Raw genomic sequence first — 22,476 nt, 5'->3', positions numbered from 1 at the left:
AGAGGTGCCTCTATTCTAATCTTCTTGAAAGCTGTGCTGCTCTCCCACCCACCCAATTCTGTAGCATCTTTAAACAAAACCAACTTGATTGCTGTACTGTGGGTAGCACCTATCAAAGTAAGCAAGCATGAGGTCAATCTGTATAATTATAGCACAAATAAAGCTCCCATTGGTTTAATGGACTTGTGGTAGGATTTGGGTATTTGAATTCAAACAAAAAAGATAAAAAGCAAGTCAGCACAAGGTTTGAGTTGTTACCCTTTTTATATTATCTTACCTTTTTTTTTTTCCTTTGCTTTCACATGCTGCCAGGGCTCCGAGTAGGCAATGAAATCCTGAGCATAAATGGAGAGGCTGTGTCTGATCTTGATCTCAGGCAGATGGAGTTACTGTTTTCAGACAGAAGTGTAATGCTTACAGTGAGAACAAGCCATTGTGGTACCCAGCAACCCTTATGTGTGTCCTGGTCAGATGGTGACATTTCCAGAGACCCAAAGAGTTTGTTGCCCCCTCCAAACCAGTCACAGCTCCTGGAAGAGTTTCTAGATAACTTCAAAAAGAACACAGCAAATGGTAAGAAATTGACAATAATTCTATTACTTCCAACTCACTTCAAATATAACTGTTTTTTAAAACTCAGTCATGATCAAAAGTGTGTGCTTGCCTTAAAAACACAAGTACAAACTGTTTAAGTTCCATTTGTGCTCAATATCTGTCTGTTATTAATTTTTTAGGGAGTAGAAATGGAACAGAATATGATTATGTCTGCAGGGAAATGATAATATTTTAATCTGTTTGTCTTTACCATCCAGTATTATCAAGTGTTCTCTTAACTGTTCTGTGTCATCTCGAGTATCTCCAGCACATCCATTTCCCAGGCATCAATGGTTGAACTGATGTGATGGCTTTCAGAAGCAGAGTATTGTTCTGTGTTTGCCGTGCTTTCTGTGTGGCAAAGTACCACTTACATTCAGGGTTTCTTCAATGCAGTAGTCATCATCACCTCAGAAAGGAGTCATTGAGCTCTGCTCCCATCCGGTGACATGGTGTACCTGTTGGGTACAGAGGCCATTGTGTAGAATAAAGCCTATGGAAAGAGCTTTTGTGGGGATTGTTCTGCTTCTGCCTGCTCACATTCCTTACCACTATTTTAAGCACTGGGTGGAGGATGTATCCTAACAGTGCTTATGTCAGGGTGAGATCCTGGTGGGATGTGAGGAGCACCAGGCAGAGAAGGTGCCTATGTGGTAAGGAGTGCTCCTGGATGACATGACAGCCCCCCAGCTCCAAGGAGGTGCCAATGCCCACTGCTGGGTTGCCTTTTCAGCTGGAAATAGGAGGTGCACATAGAGGGGCTCTGCCCCTGGGGGTGGAGGCAAGCCATGGACTCCCTTCCCTTCCTTTATCTGATGTTACGTCACTGGAGAACCACATCTTGTCATACCAGAACACTTGTGAATGTCTGTCTGAAATAGAAAGTACGTGGGGCTTTGCTCCCCTTTCGTCCCACACCTTGACTATTTTTCAAACAAGGCAGAAGGAAATTTAACGAGATTTTCAGGGTAGAAGGTGCAGTTTCGTCACTATGACTCTGGAGGGTGCTAGTAAAATTCTGCAGGAAAGCTAGCCAGGATGCAGTGCTGTGTGAAGGGAGCAGCAAGAGATACAAAAAGAGATCGCTGATTTTTGCATATAATTACGATGGCGAGTGTTTTCTGATTGGAATTCTTTTCGTAATTAAAAATGGGAGAAGAGAAAGAATCACATAGGAGAAGTTAGAGTGGATTTAATTATAAAGCAATTTTATTAGGTCATCTTTTGAAATTAAAAGAAATCTGAATACAAGATTTGTGATTCAGTAAGTAGCATCTCTCTCAGGGGCCTTATTTCAATTTAAAATGCCATTAAATTGACTAGTGGCACATAAAAGTTAGTGTCATAAACCAAAAATTATGATAGAGCTAATTAATTACATAATTATATCAGGGCTATCATCAAGCTTGTTGGCTTGATATTATAGGCCAGCATTACCTCGAGTATTCAGTGTAATAAATGTATGTGTCCATTCACTAGATTCCTCATTCCTCAGGGATAAATTTGCAACCTGTGCAAATATTCCATTATAATAGGAAATTACTGTAGTATGTATTATACTTTAAGCACTAGTGGATAAAGGGACATAGTGTATTTGCTTTTCTGCTTAAAAGCAGTTAAGGAAGATTTATTTTATTCTGAAAGGGAACAAATAGTTCTAAATTAAGCTTCATGAGAAGAACTTTTATGTTAATTGAATTCAGTGCTTAGTGTCTGATTACCTGATCAGTTCAAATGGAAACAGAAGAAAATGGCATTACTTTGAATTAATAGATAATCATAAAGGGTTTAACTGTTCTGTGTCCTGTTACTCAGGAATTGAATAAGATTTTAGATTAATGGAGGGGATATTTAACGATCCAAGCAGGGATTTGGAGGTCAAGGACTCTTAAATTCATACCCAATCTTTAGGAAATTCATAGAATCATTAAGGTTGAAAACACCTTAAAAGTCATTGAGTCCAATGTTTGACCAAATGCTGCCATGTCAACCAAACCACAGCACTCAGTGCCACATCCAGCTGCTCGTTGAACACTACTGGGAGAGGTGACTCCACCACATCCCTGTGCATCCCGTTCCGATGCTTAACCTTTCCAGTGGAGAAATACTTCCTGATGTCTGACCTCAACATTCCCTCGTGCAGCTTGAGGCCATTTCCTCTTGTCCTGTTACTAGCTCTCTGGGACAAGAGGACAACCCCCACCTGGCTACACCCTCCTTTCAGGGAGTTGTAGAGAATAACAAAGTCTCCTCTGGGCCTTCTTTTCTCCAGGCTAAACACCCTCAGCTCCCTCAGCCATTCCTCATATGACTCACTCTCCAGACCCTTCCCCAGCTCTGTTGCCCTTTCCTGGACACACTCCAGCACCTCAGAGTCCTCCCTGCAGTGATGGGCCCAGAACTGGACACAGGATTTGAGGTGAGGCCTCACCAGTGCTGAGTACAGGGGGACAATCCCTGCCCTGCTCCTGCTGGCCACACCATTGCTGAGCCAGGCCAGGATGCCATCGGCCTTCTTGGCCACCTGGGCACAGCTGGCTCATGCTCAGCTGTTTTCCAGCACTCCCAGGTCCTTTTTCCCTGGGCCACTTCCCAGCCACTCTTCCCCAGCCTGTAGCCCTGCCTGGGGCTGTTGTGACCCAAGGGCAGGACCTGGCCCTTGGCCTTACTGAACCTTGTACCACTGGCCTCAGCCCACTGGTCCAGAGACGTCCCTGCAGAGCCTTCCTGCCCTCCAGCAGATCAACACTCTTACCTACCTTAGTGTCACCTAAAAACTGACTGAGGGGGCATTTCATCCCTTGTGCAGATCATTGATAATACATTAAACAGGACTGAGCCCAGAGTAGCACCACCCATGACTGGCCTACAACTGGGTGTAACTCCACTCACCACCCCTCTCTGGACCCAGCCATCCAGCCAGTTTTTAACCCAGTGAAGAGTGCACTTGTCCAAGCTATGGGCTGGCAGTTCCTCCAGGAGAATTCTGTGGGAGGCCGAATCAAAGGCTTTACTGAAAGCCAGGTTGGCTGTGTCCACAGCCTTTCCCTCATCCATTGGTTGGGTCACCTTGTCATTAAAGGAGGTCAGGTTGTACAAGCAGGACATAGCTTTCCTAAACATGTGTTAGCTTTCCTAAACCATGCTTTTCCTAAACCTGTCCCCTGGTTGTCCTGTTTAATACTGTTCTGCTTGAGTAGAGTTGAGTGAGTCACTGTTAAGACTACAGTTTTCAAAAATAATTTCTAACATTTGCTTGTCCATATTGAGTCTGTTCTTCTGAAGCACCACCTTGAAAGTCAGTGCTGGAAGAGGGGACCTTTTTAAAAAATCAAGCTCAATTTGGCTGAAGGTACATAGCAGGAGTTAAAAAAACTTCAATGCTTCTGCTGTTGCTTCCCTGTTTTTAGAAATTAACCCTGTCTTTCTAGAGTGCTATGAGATTAATGAGCTAAAATTAACAAAGTGCTTAGAAAATGGAAATTTTTAGCACTGAGTCATACAGTAATGCCCTGCCTAGTGGTTGGTGATGACCACCATGTGAAAGCAAAACAGAACTTACTTAAAAGTAAGTTATGAATGACTGGCTTCATATAACTTGGACAGTAATAGTTTGTGCACATTTGTTTACAGTTTTGTAATTGTTTGTAGTAACTTTGATGAATGCCTTTTCCTACGTATTCTGCTGTGTTGAGGATACCCAATTATACCTCGTGGCAAACCATGGCAGCTTTTACTGTATGGAAGGGAAGTGATTGACTTTCTCCAAAGCCACTAATTCTGCCACTCCTGAAAATTATTCCCAGGGAATTTTTGGTGAGAGTGATTCATTTTCTCTAAGAGGTTGTTATACCCTTGTAACTGTATTTTGGACCTGCTGTGGTTGTATCATTTGATCTCCCACATGGCACCACTATGTTCCTTCTGCTTAGCTGCTTGGTGAGTAATAAGCTTATCCTGGAAAAGAAATGAGATGAAATGCTTTTAAAAAATGCACTCATAAATGTGGAGCAACTAAATTTTTTCCAAGCCCCAGTGCCAAGAAACTTAAAGAAATATTTATGTAGAATTAAAAAATGAGGAAATTGCAATGAAGTTCTTATAGCTGTGGAGCAAAAAAAAAAAAGAGGAAAAAGTGCCTCATTTTAGGATGGCATGGATATTTGAGGAAAAACAACAGAGGAGGCACAAAAATTGAAAGCTATATTTAGGGCAATGCTGTGTGAGTTTATGGTATATCTATAGATATACCATATCTATGGTATGAGGCAGGAGGTAGAAGCATTAGTAGGTGTGAAAATTGGTTGCAGAATGTTAGTTACTGTCAGAGTTGAGCAGAATTTTCTTTTTCCTCAGAAAGTGTGGTTTTGCCAAAAAAAGCTGTTGTTTTTGGTTAGCTGACACTGTTAAAATCAACACTAATTTGTAAATAGAATTCTGTGATTAAAAAGAAAAAAAAAAGTGGGGATGGAAGGTTGGAAATGCTTTAACGAGTTTCCTTGATGAAACACTTTCATCTCTGAGGGCTAGAAAGTTAAATGGGAGCTAAGTGGGAAAGAAACCACTTAAAAAAAAAGGAAAGAAGAAAATTCAAAAGTAAAAAATAAATGGTCATATTGTTCCTGTGCTCCGTGTTGTACTCCTCACCTGGGGGGTGGGGTGCTTACCTTCTGAGCAGGGTCTGGGTTCCTGTCTGGCCCTTCTTTCTGGAGGCACAGTCCCAGGAGCAGTGAAGAAGCCCTGGGTGCTGCTGACAAGGAGGAGGTTTGCTCCTCCTCCTCTTCCTCTAGCCCCATAGCACTCCTCCCACCCCTGTGCTGGCAGCAGCACTTGCTGCAGCCCCTGCAGCTAATCAAGGAGAAATCTTCCTCCCCTGCCCCCACACTCAGGCAGTTGAACTGATGGGTGCAGAGTTCTGACAAGGGCCAGAGCCAGGTAAGGAGGAGGAGCGGGGAGCAGGCAGGAGCCAGGGGAGAGCTGGTTGCAAGGAGTGCTACTCTCAGAGGCAGCAAGTTCTCTTTCAGTTGAGCTGCACACAGAACACTGCTCTAGCTACTTTGGAGCAAGGGTTTTGCCCTCTGCTTTCCCTCCTCTTGCACTGATGTCTGGCCAGCAGTGTAGTCTGGGACGTGCTGGTTTGAGTCACTCATGTTGAAGCTATTTTGTGCTGTAAAAGGCATGGCTGGAGTCAGGGAGGGAGAGAGAGTCAGGCTTCATGCTTTTTGACAAGTGGCTGGGCTGTGTGCTGGAGAGGAGCAATTACATTTTAGTTCCTGATCTGCTAAACATTGAGATATTTTTGCAAAGTGTCAGTGCTTCAGGAGGAGGATCAGTGGTTTGAATCCTCACATGGAAAGTGGCTCTTCTTTTCACCAAGACATGTGCAGCATCTGATTTTAATCTTAGTAAGCACCCACAAAAGCAAAGCACATCAGTCGGCCACAAGTTTAATTTTTATATGACTAGATTATTAAAAAAATTACTTTAATAATAACAACTGATTTGGATTCAATTCCAAGGTACTTCCTGTTTCAAATGCACTTTGCTAGGTGTTCTAGATGCCTCTGTAAAGTGTGATTACAACTCACTGCTTCTCCAGAAAACTTTGCTCCATTCAGCTTTGTCAGATACCGCTGATTTGAGGGAGGAAAAGGAAGGCAGATGTTGGTTCTGTTGCCAGCTGTCTCTCTGCATGTTGCTGTGCACACCTTTCCACACAGCACCCTGTACATCCTTTTTCAGCCCCAACCTACCCTGAATATCAGAAAGACCTGTGTGTCCTTCTTAACAGAAGAGATAAAGTTAGGAAGATGTTGACACTAAGGTGGCCTCTAGCTCCGACAGCTGGGGGCTGTGCCTGGACCACTGGCTCAGAACACTCTGCTTCTTGCTGTCTGCCCATAGCTTTTTGTAAATGTCTTTAATGTATTGCTGAAAGCATTTTGTAAACTAAAGTAGAACTAAAACTTAACTGAAAAACATTCCTAAAATGACTTCTACTCTTAGTTCTGCCTAAATCAGGTCCTGTTTGTTTGCCTAGATGCTGTTTCAACATATAAATTCTCTATGTTGTGCTGTAGGGCATCTCCTTCCTTGTGCTTTGTGTGTGAGATCTCAAAGAAATCTGGTTTTATTCTTTCACAGAAAATTCCTTTGAGCTCAGAAGAGCTGAATATTGCTTCTTAGCTTCTCAAGTCCCAAGGACACCCACAGTCCTGTTAGATAATGGGCCCTGATATCTGTTAGTTGTGCAGATTTGCACACGTTGCTCCCTCTTGCCTAGTGGATCTAATACCAGGTATTCAATGGTTTTGTGTGGTGTAGGGCAACATACTGGGAAAGCCTCTCTGTAACACAGACATGTATCTGTCTGTGCAGCATGATCGCTTATCTGCCTGAAGATAGATGACTCTTCTGGGCTTTCTTTTCCTTACTTGTTACCCAATTCAGTGGGAAACCACAAAGATGTGAGAGGACATGCTCGTCAGAGCAAGTGCAAGGGGCGGGCTGTGTGTTGACAGTAGTCTTGGACAACTGTGGAAGGTTGGCTCCTGCTCCAAGCTGTTTGTGCACTGTGGACACCAGTGTCTTTGTCCTGCACTCTTGTGAATCGCTGGGAAAAGACTATGTCTGACCTGTGACAATTCCTGGGACTGTAGCAGTGTAGGGATCAATTCAGAGAAAGCATTTTTCTCTTCAGAAGATGGATCCATTGGAGCACTTGTTGCCCTACTGTGTATTTTGCAATCCAAGTGTTTCCCAAGAGTGGCAGTTTAATGAGCTCTTGCTGACACTTGACAAACTGTCCTGTTGGCTTTCTGCTAGATGTGTGTGCACCAAATTAAAAAATTGCTTATGCTATAAAATGCTCTTCGTTGTGCTTTCTTACTGGAAGAGCATTCTGTTCTGCTTTGCTAAATGCTGCTATGATTTAATCCCTGTGAAGTCAGTGGGCCAAATTGTTGGGTTATTTTTTTTCCTGGTGTAAAATTCATTAAACCCTGTATAGCTGCACCTTCTGGCTCAGTGATATGTAGGCATAAATCATCATATTGCCCTTCCTACTAAATTTTGTAGAGTGACAATATGGATAGCAAGGAGGTTTATTAATTATGATAAAGTTAGAGACATCCACATATAGACTAGTGCCATAGGCATGATTTAAAACACATCAAACAGCAGATGTTCTGTGTTTCACAGAGGTAAGGTAGGTTGAGTAATCATTAAAGCTCTCTAAGCTAGCCACAAACTCTTGCTAAACTATTAAGTAGGTAACTTTTCCTCTCCTTTTTTCTTTCTGTTTTCATTACTTTTGTGCCTATAAATCTGAGATGGAGAAGAAAATGTGCCGCTGAGGTGATATACTTAGAACCTGGGCAGGGCTAGCTCCATTTGCTTTCCAGCTCTCCCCAGTGCAAGTGACCTCTGAGGGCAGCCAAAGATTCCCATGTGAGCAATCCTGCAGAAGCAGCAAAAACAAGGAGAGGGAACCCCAACAGCACCCCTGCATGTCCAGCAGCTGTAGCCTGGAAGACCTAATGGCAGCAGTGGGTTGCAACCTTTGCTGCCTTAGAGAGGATGGTGGCATTGAGGAGCCAGTTTGGGCTCTGCTTCGTCTTCCTCCTCCGTGCTGCAGGCACACATCTCCAGCTGTTGAACTGGAATTGCAGGGTGATGCATTAGCTGGCCTCCAGTGAGAGTGTATGGAAGGAGGCATTTGTTACACACTTAGGAAACAAAAGCATTTAGATAATAGTCTGAGAAGCCGGTGTGAATTGTTAAACTTCAAACTGAAAAGGCTGAACAGCTGCCCAACCATAGAAAGTTTAGAATGTTAAATAACCGTATAGAAACAAACCACTGAGATGCAGGGGCTAATCAGGCATTGCTACAGAAGTGCAGGCAGCTATTTCCTATTGTGTCGCTAATTTGTATCTCCTATTGATGGTTGAATTAGCTAATGAGTCAAATGACTTAGCCTCACCGTGAGCTGTTAATGGACAAAGGAATCTAAAGGACTCTGCTCCAGCATCAAAATGGATGGTGCTGTAGATATTTAGGAAAAAAAAAAAAGAATTATAAGAGCATAAAGCAGCCTATAGAGAAGTCAAACTTGTACAAGTAGGTGGTTGATTGGAGTGAAGCCACTGTTCAGCATGTCGCCCAAAATGTCTTAAGAAAGCTGTATGATACAAGAATATTTGCGTGAACATACTGCCTTTTTCTATACTTGAAAATGTGGAATGTTTAAAGGAGAAGTGTCACTTTCTCACTGAAGGGTGAGAACAAAGGAGAAAGACTTGTCCAGCTTGATCATTTCAGATTCTAGCCAGCAGTAGGAATTTCTCTTTGTCTAGGCAGTATCACATATGCAAATAGAAGCAGCTGGGTTGCATTGTACATTGGGAAGCATGTAGAGCACCTTCTGATGTTTGATAGTTTGCTCCCTGAAGCCAAAACATATGGGTGAAAGGGGCCATGAAGGGAATCTTCTTGGCTGGTCTGTAATTGCATGTCTTGTTTGGTAACAATTACTCTAGTTAGTGACAGATCTCTAGTAATTCTGTGTTTAAGAATCCTGTCTAGGAAGTCTGATGTTATGACAGCTGTATGCTAATTTTCTTTCCAGATTTTAACATATGGAAAGGATTCCTGAATGAGTTTCCAGCAACACCAAGGAGTCATTTCTAACAGCCTAACCTGAGAGTATACCTTCTCGCCAGTCTCAAAATAGGTTACAAAATATCCAGACCACCAAAAAGTGATAAAAGCCAAAATATCTTACAGAGACTTAATAATTTCTGAATTACTAAATTCAGTTAATTTTATTGGTGTTTTTCTAACATTCAGTTTTCTAGAGACTGAAGTTACTAGTGGTAGTAGATTCAGGTCATGATAATATAGCAATAAGAACTTGAGCTAATTGTTGTTATCTGAAGTTAGTTCAAAGGCTTTCAGAAGAACTTGAAAATTTCCTAGGCAAAAAGAGGAAGGTGGTTTTGAATTGATAATAAATTTAGTGTTTCAGTGTCTTTTAAACTTTTGGTTAAAGCAGCATGAAAGCTGTACAGTTAGTAACCAGAATTACTGCCTGCAAATACATTTGGGCTTACTCCAGCATTAGAGTGAATACTGTGAGTACCAGCTGTGGGGAAAAAAATGGACTGGCACTGTGTAATAGTTAAAAACTTACACAGATTCCATTAATTGAGCTAACATGAACACTCAATTAATTGGAGGTGAATAAGAATCTGCACTTGGGGTCCATCGTACCTCAATCTCTTGCCCAAATCCATAGAGAACCTCAATGAAGATAAAAAAGTGAACCAAATTTCTGTGGCTTTCAGCTTGAAGTGGTAGAGAGACTATGGTGGGTTTCAATGGGCATTTCTCATCTGTGGCTGCAATCTACCCACCTTCCCTTAAAAATCTGTTTTCTTAATGCAGAAGTTACCTAGAGACAGTTTTCAGCCTAGAAATCAAATGTGACCATAAAAACTCCTCATGAATAAGCTCAGTGTATAGCAGCCATTTTTCATATATTGAGGTTTGTACTAGTAGGATGTAAGAATGCAAAAAACTGATTTGTTTATTTATTTGCTACAATGACATGCAGAGGATATAGATGAATAATGAGGTAAAGTAGGACCTTTCAGTCTACTTTTCCTAGGTGGAAATTAGATCTCCACTTGTTACTTGAGCTGGACAATTCTTGTGTCATGGTCTTTGAATTTTTCTTCAGCTGACTTATCAGCAAATTTCTGATAATCTTTCTCTGGCCAAAGATTGTTTAGAGTAAAAAAATTGCTTTTATTTGAATGTCTCCAAACACCTCTTGATGTTTACCCAGACATAGGCCTTCATGACAGAAACCCTGGAGCAGAAACTCCCATGTCCTCTTGTACCACAACTTCACTAAACTAGGTGTATCCCCAAAACTTCATCTTCTAGACCCTCCTCACTTTTACTTGCAATTTTTCCTATGCAAATGGCCATTGTGGGACAGTTAATGAATCTTCCATGGAGTCTTCTATTGCTTTTCTTTGTTCAGAGCATAGTTATTGTGTTCTTTGCAACCTAGAGAAAAATCTAAAGGGCTGTAGATATTGTGTGGGCTCTGTCATGTATACTAACTGGTGGGTGCCCCTTCCATGCTGATCCCAGGGGATAACATGAGCCAAAGAACTGAAAAGACTTTTTCTCTCATAAGAAGACATATGAGTTATTCATAGCTGAACTAGTGAACCCAGAACCCTTCATCTCTCTGGTGAAACTTGGATGTCTTCTCTAACAGAGACTGTGAGAATGTCTTTTGAAAGCCATTCAATAAATTCTTTTGGATCAACTGTTACTTTTTGAAAGATATTTCTTGAAGTTTTTCAGAAAGGAAAAGGATACAGAAGGAATGCTTACAGACCTATTTTTCAACTTCATTACAAAGGAGTAAATATACTGTTGAAAACCTGAAATGTATTAGGTTGTATAAAACCAAAAGAAATAAGCACGTGCATGCTACCTGCCAGGCTGAACTGTTTAACTGAAGTTATGAGTGGTGGTCTCTGAGGGAGCATTTTTAGAGCTCATTATGCTGATATTTATCTTCTCCAGGCTGTGCTGGAATCGTTCACCTACCACTCCCTGTTTTTCAGTAAGTCTGAAGGCATGAAGACCACCAAAACTTTGTTCCTTTCTGAGAGTTGGCTCAGACTTTGGTATTATTTGCACCAGGGATTTTGGAAATATTTGTTATCTTCTCTTGGAAGTTTACTTTTCTCTTGATAGTAACATTGGCTAGAAAATGATAACTGTAAGCTTATCATAATTAACTGCTCAGTCTGGGGAATTTGCAGAACAATGAAAAATGCAGCTTTCCATACACTTGGCTTAAATTTATTACCCAAATGTAATATCTCATTTCCAGATAAACCATACAGGGGATTATGGAAACTCTCTGTAACAGGGAGTGGAATATCCTACATGCTGAAGATCAGCTGAGTTGTGTTTTATTGGTGGTTTCTAGAACATTTGGGAATTACTGAAAATATTGAATACATTCTTTCCTAGTGGACATTCTGGACCTCCTGCAATCTTTTACAGTTGTGGATCCTATTTTTCTTTCAAGCTAAAATTCATATTACTATTCTCAGAAATAAGTTGATGCCCACTTTATTGCTGTTTTGCATAATCTGTCTGAAATCACTGGACAATACTAGTGTTTAAAAAAGGCTGTCAGTTGCTCTGATCTGATGTCAGGATATCAGTCTTTTACAGACTAGGCCAAGCCCATCATAACTGTTTGAATGCCACTGTATCTACAGCATCTATCTACTGCAGATTAAAAACTGCAGCAGAGAGGACAGGAAGTGAGAATCCTCTTTCCCTTTCAAGTGCCAGAGAATTACAAACAAGAATATTATCATTTTGTTGCAGTGGAGTTGTTAATGAATATCAGAGCTGGAGTGAGCAAGAAACTGGGGTAAGACAACTGTCAGGGCTCATAACCCACATGCACTTGTGAAATAAATGTTCTCTTAGTCATAAACATTCTTTGCCAGTATCTTTAAGCACCGGTATTAATGAAACTTAAAGTATTTCTTGTGCTCTACTGAAGAGACAGAGGCTTCTGGCTATTTTAACCTGTGTAGCTAAATTATGTATGTATGTATTTGTGTAATATTTGTACTATGCTGGTGATAGATAAACGCGGGATGGGAAGGAATTTCCAGACTCAGCATGCCCAATCCAAGCTTGTTATGGCTTTGGACAACCCTATTGATACATTTATCCTATTCCATTTTAAAATAGATTGTTTGTAATCTTTGTGCCTAGGTAAGTCTGTTGTAGAAATTTATTTGTGTGATGGTTGAAAACCAGTCTTCTAATTGCCAGCATAGACAGATTCCTGGCCAGTGGAATGACTGGTCAGTATCTGCTGGCCTTTGCCATTGCTTAAGTAGCTCTAGCTCACAACTACATGTTGTCAAGCCCTTCTCCACACTTCCACATTTTTCTTTCATGTTTCCAACTCAGGAGTCCCAGCTTATAGAAGCAATGGTTCTAACAGGTCCCTGAAACTGTCTTCCATGTGATTTCATTCTAGGACTGTGCCTTCATCTTCAAGGTTATCCACATCTCCTTTATGCATCTCCAGCTGTGCTCCTAATTAATGCTCTGTAGTAACTTTGAATGATTTGAGTATTTAATTGGAGTACTTACTATTGTACTTTCTTTGCTGAGACAAATAATGAAAATATCAAATAAAATTAGTCCCCCAAACCCACCTTGAACAAAATCTACGATCTAGCCTTTCCTAGGCCTAGGAGTTAATTCAGACAAATCTATTCTCATCTTACCTGCTAGCCAGTTCTGTCTTGTTTTAATTCCTGTCCTTTTCATTTTGGCTAAAAATTTCCCCAGGGATATTATAAAAGTTTCCTATTTCTTTTTTTTCTTTTTAAACTAAGTTTCCAAAAGGTTATTTTTATCCTTTATTTTTGTCTTTAAAAAAATACCTTATTGAAGGTGGATGTCAGATTAGTTTGACACCATCTGCTTACCCATAATGTATATATGTTATAGTCCATTTATCTTCACATTTCTGATTTTTCTTTCCTTGAATTTATTGTGAAAGCCTAAGGTTACTACATAGGTTAAAGATCTGTATTTTCCAAAATTAGATTACCCCAGAATTCTCGTTCTTTCTTTAAGCATAGCTATTGGATGTTATTCACCAGCTGTATAGCCTCATCCTCTTTTCCCCATCATCTGTTGAATAATTCATTGATATCTTTGCTCCTGAGTTTCAATTTCATATGCCAGGTTTTATATGTTGAGAGCTAAAGTTTAGTCCTCTGCTCAGCTGCTTGAGTGCAGCCTGGCTTACACCCACCTCAGACATGGCCATTTTCTGATTATTAATTCCTGTCCTGCCTTACTCATCCCTGTTGATTACAGACATATTTCAGCCTGGTTCAGCCAAGCCCTGTGGGACTGGTTTTACCATGGCCTTTATAGTCAGACTCTGTTTTAGTGAATGTTTGGTGATGTGGCAAGTGGATCAGGTGAAGTCAGGGGTACCAGGAAAGACTCACAGCTTCTAACTGTTAATGAAGTATCTCCACTCACCTGGGTGCAGTTCCCTTGCCTGATTCTGACAAAACATGAGACTTTATCTCTCTTGCCCTCTCTCTCCTACAGCTGAGGATAGTTATCAAGTAGTGCCTAGAGCTGCTCCTCACAGATCTGAAAATGATGCCCTGCAGTGGTCTTAGTTTGTCTTGGAGTGAGAGACTGAGTACATTTAATTTATCTGTGTTGTCTTCTCATGTAGATGTAGAAGGAATTTTTATTCAATTTATCATTGTCTTTGGAGTGGCAGGTGGAAACACTCCTCCTTGCCATAGTTTGAAAAAAGAGGTGGTTACACCACCTACACAGTGCTTGACATTTGATAACAGTTGACGTGTTTGTGATGGTTATTTGGCATTTTTTAAAATCAGTGAGAGCAGTCTGAAATGGAACAAGTTCTGATGCATTATGAAAAGAGAACTATGAATAAAGAAACAGGATCCTCAGTTCCTACTCTCTCCTCATGATGATTGTGGCTTTGCAGTGAGCAGCTGAACTGGTAAGAACATCTATGACTTGAAAGTAATTAAGGCTTCTTTGTTAATTAAACAGAAGAAGAAAGATAAATGACATTTGCAATTGCTGATGGCTTCTTTATGGTGAATGAATTGCCGGATGGTCGGTGTTGATGTTTTCCAGTTGATTTCCTTTGGATTCTTGGCTGGGATTGCAGCAGAGATTATTATTGTCTCACACATCTGCTAGACGATGAGTTTCCATTGTACCTCACTGCTCACAAACACATGAATAACTTCCACATTCACCACTTGTACGTGTATCACTGCATCAACATGGGAAGAAACATTCCCGTAGGCATAGAGCTCTTGGATATGCTGCATGTGTTTGTTTTTCAAACCAACTGTCCCATCTGTGTGCTCTGTGCCTGTTTTTAATTGAATGTTGAGCAGTGAGGAACATTACTTAAGAAGTATGTTTTCTCTCTATCTTTAGTGCTTAGACTGTAACTTCTCTTGAATGATTGAGTCACTTACCTGCCTGCCAGCAAGACATAACATTGCAGGAGTAATGGCATTCTTTGGTGATGCTGTTGGTAACTAAAGGTGCTGAGTGTGTTCTTAGTACTTGGTGGTTCTTTGCTAGACACCAAGAAAAATGTTTAGTATGCATTTCATGTGATGTAGTTTAAGCTTGTCACATAGAGGCACTCTTTTCCCCCCTGTGCTTTTCTGGGAATCCTAGCATTTATCTGCTGTTGCTACTCTTGTTTGCTACAAGCTGATTGTATTGGGTTTGTGTTGCAAAGTCTTCGTAGCAGGGGCCTACAGGGGTGAGTTCTGTGAGAAGATTTTAGATGCTTCCCAGTGCCAGTTAGCTCCAGTATGGACTCACCACTGGCCAAGGCTGAGCCCACAGCAGTGGTGGTAGCTCCTCTGGGATAAGTTATTTAAGAAGGGATAAGTTAGTTAAGAAGGGGGAAAAAAACCTGCATGATCACAGCTGGAGGGAGGACTGAGAATATCTGAGAAAAACAGACACCAAGGTCAGTGAAGAACTTACTTACTGGGATGTGAATTACTGGGATGTGCTCTGGGTGCTGGAGCAGACCTTGCAGCCCTTGGTGCAGACCATGGTGAGGCGGCTGTTCCACTGCAGCCCACAGAGAGAGATCCACCTGCAGCCTGTGGAAAACCCACACCAGAGCAGATGGATGCAGGAAAGAGGCTGTGACCCCATGGGAAGCCCATGTTGGAGCAGGTTTGCTGGCCAGATTTGTGACCCTGTGGGCGATCCACGCTGGAACAGTTTGTGAAGAACTGCAGCCCATGGGATGGAGTCATGCTGGAGAAGTTCAAGCAGGACTGTCTTCCATGGGAGGGTCTCCATGCTGGAGCAGAGGAAGAGTGTGAGGAGTCCTCCCCATGAGGAGGAAAGAGCAGCAGAGCCAATGTGTGGTGAACTGACCACAACCCCCCATTCCCTGATGCCCTGTGCTGCTCAGGGGAAGGAGGGAGAGAAAATCAGGAATAAAGTTAAGTCTGGGAAGAAGAGAGGGATGGGGAGAAGGTGTTTTTAAGATTTGGGTTTATTTCTCATTATCCTACTCTGATTTGATTAGTAATAAATTAAACTAATTTTTCCAATTTGCCTTGGTTTTGCCTGTGACTGGTGAATCATCTCTCCCTGTGCTTATCTCAACCCATGACCCTTTCATAACATTTCTCTCCCCTGCTCAGCTGAGGAGGGCAGTGATGGAGCTGCTTTGGTGAACATTTGGGGTCCAGCTAGGGTCAACCTACCACACTGACTTAGTATTTTCTTTTCTGGAAACACTCCTGTTCACTAGACTGGAAAAAAGTATCTGCTTCAGAGGTTCCTGTATCCCAGCTGAAAGTGATAAACATTTCAGCTCAGCAAGCGTGAGTGCATGTGTAAACAGGACAGAGGTGTACTGCAGCAGAGAAAAATTATGTTAAAAGATTTAAACCATATTTTGTTTAACTCATTATTATCAGTCCCATTTTTCTTCCAGACAGCTTTATAACAAGTATGTCAGTAGAATAAATCAAATGTACTACTGTAATGGAGCTGTAGGGGCAGATTTAGCCGTGATACACTCACCATTTACTATGCTGGAAAGCCTCTCAAGCAATGTTTTCAGTGAAGTATTCCATGTTTTCTTTAAGTAGAGAGCAACATAATCCTAGTAACATCAGAGTTTTGTTTTTTTTTTTTTTTTAAATAATGATTAAAAAAAGCCTGGAAGTGCTGGTTTGACCTTGAATTTCAATGATTTTTAGGAACATATATCTCCCTGCATACTTTTCCATCCTCCTGGCCAGCAAAGAACCAGAATAATATATACTGGAACAAATTTGTACTTGTACAGTGATAGCATCTTTCTTGATCTTGTGCAAATTCTATACAGTTTTGTTGCTAGTTTTACCTGAAAGAATAGTGGTTAACCAGCTTGTAAGAGAACACTTTCACATTATTATTGGTGAACATCTTTGATAATGTGAATTCTGTTGTAGAGCTAAATCCAAATTTTAATGTTTAAATAAAATACATTTTGTGCGGTTTGGCTTTCCTAGGCCCCTTGCACTTATCACTGGAAGTAGAAGGAATTTCAGTGTTGAACTTTTTGCTGTGTTTATGTCCTTAAGCTTTGCATTTGTAATTACCCATTCTCTAATACTACCTCTTTTTTTTGGGGGGGGAGGGGGGGGGGGTTGAGCTATGCAGCTGATATTGGTGCTTCTGTGCTTTTTGGGAATAATCTGTAGGAGCAGATCAAAAGGAAGTCCCCTTCCACAGCAAAAGAAGGAAGAGGAGACAGGATATGGAACGCTAAACTGATCAACAACCCACACATCCTTCCTTCCTTTCTTACTTCCCTCCCCATGTTAGTTCTGCATACAATGTGAGATGCAGTAGGATGTCTTTTTTCACCTTGGATTCTTTCCGTGTAACTTTTTTTAGGTTTTGCTATTTAAAATAACATTTACTGCTGCTTCTCCATCGTCAGCAACTCATTCTGCCAACAGCAAATGCTATAAAAATGGGCAAGGCTATATAGCCCTAGCTCTGACAGTCCTGTACACTACAAAGGAAAAACAAAATGAGGGTAAAGGCAGAAAAAGATGGGTCATCTGGAAAAAGCAATACAATATTCTATTTGCCTGCTTTGGGTGTTGTTATCCTGATTGCTTCTGTTAATGTTGTTTGCTGATTCTTTTACCCTATTTTCCTCTTCCTACATTTATGCTCTCTCTTCATTGCTTGTGTAAGTTAGTTTTACTGCTTCGTGAAGGACAAATATGTTTAATGATCACTTGTAAAATGATTTGTAAAATCAGGGAAATAGGTTTTTTTTTTTTTCTCTTTAGCTAACTACCTAAGGTCCAACTCTACATCCTTTATGCCATTGCAAAATATAGCTCAGGTACATGCTTTTTGGAGGGGAGAAGGGCATTAAAACCCAGAGGGCAAGTAAAAAGATCTCATCTGGGAAGCAATAGGAAATAATATCTTTGGCATCACCTTACCCTAAAGAAAATGTTGTTTAAAAGTCAATTTAAGTTTTAGGGCTTGGCTTACGCAGGAGTTGACAATGGTGGAAGTCAATAGGCATTCATGTGTACTCACAGACAGAAGAGAGCCTCAAAATTACTTTAAAAGTCCAGAGGGAAGGAGAAAATTATTCAGGCTTGGTGGAAGAAGAGAGGTAAAAGCATAATAAAGTAAATAGACAAGACAGACTCTTTCTTAAGGTCTTAAAGATGATGGATGGCTTGAGTGGAGTTATATAAAATGTGTTTTTTCTGCAAAAGTGATAACTCTTGGGGTATTGCATGTTACACAGGCTCTTATATATCAGGAGGTGCACCTGACTGGGAGCAGAAGGTAAAAAAGCCTGAGGGGAGAAAAATGATGAGACCTTGTTTCTGTAAGGATAGGGAAATGAGAAAGTGGTCAAGTATTTGGCATGTGGGTGGAAAATGTCAGCCTCGATGCTAAGCTTGACCTGAGCACCTTAATAACAGATAGAAAAACCCAAGTTGATATTGTGCTGAATTATTTGCATGCCTTTCTCTGAATTGCCTTTGGAGTCTGTCAGCCATATTTTGTCTTACCAGGAAGGCTCTTTGTGGGTTGCAAGGTGGTCTTTTGGGCCTAAAATTCCCATTTTCCTCTCTGCTTCAGTCCATGTTGTTCAATTCTCTCTGAGAGGAACTGGTCCTGCTCTGCATTGACAGGAGAACAGCAACACCCAGGCAGCTAAATTCTGTTGTCCTTCCCAATTTCTTTATTGCAAGCTGTCATGATATTACTGCAAGATGGGTGGTATTTGTTTTAATTACCATTTCAGTTGCTGGTGTTAGCGATTAAATAAGACTCTTACCTTTCACTTAAAAATAAATCTTCAGAATTTGTAGGTGTTGAGAAAGAGTTTGAAAATGTGGTAATGTGGTGTGAATTATACTCTGGAGGTTTAAAGGCTAGGAAACAAAGCAGCAAACTTTACCCTCCCCTTTATTTTATTGCTGTTTTAGCATCTGAGGTTGCTGAAAATCCTTTTTCCTTTATCTTTTCTGTTCTTTTTTTTTTTTAATTTGTTGGTTGCTTTATAATTTTCAGCTACATGGATTGATAATACTGCAGATAAAAAATCACTTCTTCACTTCTAGAATTTTTAATTAGAATTTCCACGTGAACATCTCTGCAGATTTTCAGCAGCCAGTTGAGGAAATATAAAGAGAAAGAACATGATTTTTAAATGAATGCTCAGCATTGTTGGATAGCTCTTGAGTTTAAATGTAAATGTTACCGAAAGCTACAGTCTATCAGTAAGTGGAGCAGGGCAATGCTCTGGTTTTTGCATTGTGCCTGCTACTATGTAGATGGACTCCAAACTTGAGAAAATTGGTAAAGTATTTGCAAGAAGAAGGGATTGTGTCTGTATTATGAATTATGGTGTTTGTTCCAGGGCAAAATTCTCTTTTCTTCCTAAATCTTTAAAGGATTTAGGACTAAGTCATGTTGAACAATGGTGTGTTCATCCAAGGAGAACTGCTGAGTGCATTTAATAATCTTCACTGGTTGTCTCAGCACAGAATGTGCTGATTATAGATAGTGCTGCCTTCAAAAGCATGCTGCTAGCAAGAGCCTTACGTTTATTTTGGTAGATCAGATATGCACATTGCTTCAGACACTCTCCCATGTCCAGCTGCTGTTTGGAAAGCAGAGTTTCAAGGCATCGTTGCTCCTTGCTTTAAATCTCCCATTGTTTTTTGAGGGGTGAAGATGATTGCAGATTTTGTATTTTTTCTGGATATGGCACTTAGTGTCCTCGTCTAGTTGACATGGTGGTGTTAGGTCATAGGTTGGACTCAATGGTCTCAGAGGTTTTTTCCAGCCTAATTGATTCTGTGATCCTCTCCTGCTGTTGTAATTGTACTAGACACTGAACGTGTTCACCAGGTAAGAGCAAATACTTTTCCTTTTTCTGTCCTATAACCGTCTAATTTGTTTATGTGTTTTATTTCAAATGCAGACTTTAGTAACGTGCCTGACATCACATCCAGTTTGAAAAGGAGCAGTACTGATGGCACTCTGGACCAAGTGCCACACAGGAAGAAGACTGATCCACCCTTCAGGGTAAGAAAATGCTAGACACAACGATCCTTATGAACCAAAAGGCAATGTTGTGGCGTTAATGCTCTGCATTTTGTTGGAAAGAATTTACCATATGGCATTAGCGTGAAAAAAATTGTATGCATATTAGCTGTACTTGGTGTTTTATTATCTTGAGGTCACCCTGACAGCATCTACAGCACAGCTGCTGCATCTGCAGGAGCAGTGTGATGGGGGCAAATGGCAAGCAGGTGGAGACTTGTCAAATTCATTCTTCTGTGTGGCTTGAACCCAGTTCCTGCAGAGAACAGTAAAGCTGCTACATCTTTCTAATTGATTCAGTTTGTTTCGTCTTTTCTTTTGGCTGATCTTTCCAGGGCTTACTGATAATATTGCAGTGACCATAGCAATACTATGTCAGTTGTTTTAAACTGGGCTACAGGCTTGGAGAGGTGCAGTGTTCAAGAGACAGTCTTTGCCACCCACTAATTTGGAGACCCTTTATGTGTCTGCAGTTTCTATCTGACATGGCTGGACTAATGGTTTTCCTTCCCTCAGCAAGGACTTTGGGGGCTGAGGCAGGAATGCCCAGAATTGGTGCCCACCTTCATGCAATGGTCTCCAAAGAGCAGCTTTTTGTCCATTTTGCCCTGAATCAGGCAAATTGCAACCTGTGTCCAATTGAAGTGCATATTGTTTTGAACCTCCCAACTGCAGGTGTGGGTAGTGTTTTTGAGTTGGTGGCCATGATTTTACCTGGCATTGCCATTCTGACAACAGAAGTGTGTTTTTAAATTCTGTTGATGAGTTGGTTGTATCTTCAAGCAAATTTGGGAGAACACTTGTGTTAGCACTCTTGCATAACAGGAATGACGTTAGAGTTTTTATGGTTCTGGAATACATTACTGTCTTGTGCTGGGTTGTATGAAAAATTGGTAGAGATCAGACAGAATGTTAAAACTCAGAAGACTGGAATAGGAAGATACATTGTGCCTTTAACCATACTTACTAAGAGGAGCTGTTAATCTTATTTTATTAGTTACTTCATAACCCACTTCAGTCTTGTACAGGTGAATTTATGCCCTTTCCCTAGAGAATAAGGAGAAACCTGGTGATTGTGGGTCCTCAGCCCATCTCCTGCTGCACAAGGGGATTCCCACGGAGATGGGGAGGAGATTCTGGGGCATCAGCTTTGCTCTAGCAGAAGAACAAAGCCAGTCCTGATTGCCTGTGTCAAATACACCAGGTGCCAGAAAATTAGGGAGAGTTCTGCGGATTTAAATACACAGAGAACAATTGATGTACACTAGTTGCTGCTTTTAATGCACTAAATTTGCTCCAATGCTCTAAATTGCATGCTGCAATTAAAGCTCAAAAAAAGAGGGGAAAATGGACAGGTCTGCTCCCTGTCCTCCCTCCAGCTTCAAATTTGTCAGATTCAGCAGTTATTAGGGCTTTTGCATGATTTGCTGAAGTAATTGCCTATTCTGTATTGCAGTGCACTTCTTGAGCTGACATGCAGGTCTGCTAGTGTAATTTTAAAAATTATCTGAGGTTGTCCTGGTTTTGTAGGTACAAGGGTGGAAAACAGCCTGGCAATCAGAGGCAGTCAGACTGCAGCTGTAAACGAGTCTGTGACAGGTCTATAATTTCTGCAAATGGTTTGTAATTGATTGCTGTCTTTCTGTTGGAGGGTGCCTATTACCGTCAGAGCTTTTTGTCTGACCCTTTTGATATCCCCAATAGATGTAGAAGTAAAGAAAACCCAAACCTAACAGTTAAGTTCAGGTGGTGTACATTCTGTGTGCTTTTGTGGTTATGTATGACAGGAATTGAAATGATTTCTGTTTTTATATCTGTGATTTGGGACTGCTCACAAGATGAACAATAACTATTGCTAATAAAAGCTAGTTTGAGGAAATTGTGCAGCCTTGAAAAGTGTAGCATCTGGATTTGGGGTTGTAGATTTTTTTTTTCCTCTGCCTTCTGTTTCCTGCATGTGCTGACTTGACCTCCCACGCCTGTGGACACCATTAGTGCAGTAGGCAAGTAGGCGATGCTGCAGAAGTATGGGGGAGAGGAACTCCGTAAGCACAGCTCTGTGGAGGAGAGGCTGGTGGTGCTGAGAGGTTCTGAGCACAGCCTGGAACAACAGGCAGTTTGGGATTATTTCAGAGGAGACACAGCTAGAGATGCTCACTTTCCAGTTGACAGCAACTGTAGATGTGATTGTTTGGCTCTGAGGGAGCAGGCTCCTTTGAAGTTTGGTTGATTTTTGTCCTGTAACATGTAAGTAAATAAAAAAACAGTCTTAAAGCTTTGGATTTAATAGCTGCATGTCTGATTTCTGGACTTTATGTATCTTGTTTTGAGCATTTTCATTTGTCTGTTTTTCACTATTTTCTTGATCTCATACCAAGCTAAGTTTAGGCATCATCTTAACTGAAAGTACAGTGAGGCATTTGAGAAGTGCCTTATAATCTCAGAGAAATAAGTCTTTTATTGCATGTGCATGTGTACTACATTCAAACATGCCTTCATTTAGTCAGTCATTCTTGGATTTTTTTTTTTTGGTAGACTGGGAAGTGAATGCATTTAGGAGGGCAAGAGAGGCTAGTATCGTTCTGGAAATGGAAGCTGTTCCTTAAATTATAAAAT

General features: G+C 40.9%; 1 protein-coding gene across 2 annotated transcripts in view; it reads left to right on the top strand.

Moving 5' to 3' along the window:
* The window catches only part of TIAM2 (TIAM Rac1 associated GEF 2), a 165,754-nt gene that overhangs the window by 115,221 nt on the left and 28,057 nt on the right, over nucleotides 1-22,476 (top strand). The window contains exons 15-16 of one of the 2 annotated variants that reach the window (XM_066546939.1): nucleotides 313-573; nucleotides 19,739-19,842. In XM_066546939.1, coding sequence (XP_066403036.1) covers nucleotides 313-573; nucleotides 19,739-19,842 — 365 coding nt within the window. Of the gene's footprint in view, nucleotides 1-312; nucleotides 574-19,738; nucleotides 19,843-21,998; nucleotides 22,108-22,476 lie in introns of those variants that run through there. The other variant, XM_066546941.1, reaches the window with a different exon arrangement.

Source organism: Molothrus aeneus, chromosome 3, assembly GCF_037042795.1.
Source record: "Molothrus aeneus isolate 106 chromosome 3, BPBGC_Maene_1.0, whole genome shotgun sequence".
Taxonomy (NCBI): domain Eukaryota; kingdom Metazoa; phylum Chordata; class Aves; order Passeriformes; family Icteridae; genus Molothrus; species Molothrus aeneus.
Note: the sequence above shows the minus strand (reverse complement) of the source record. Positions and strands in the feature narration are given on the sequence as shown.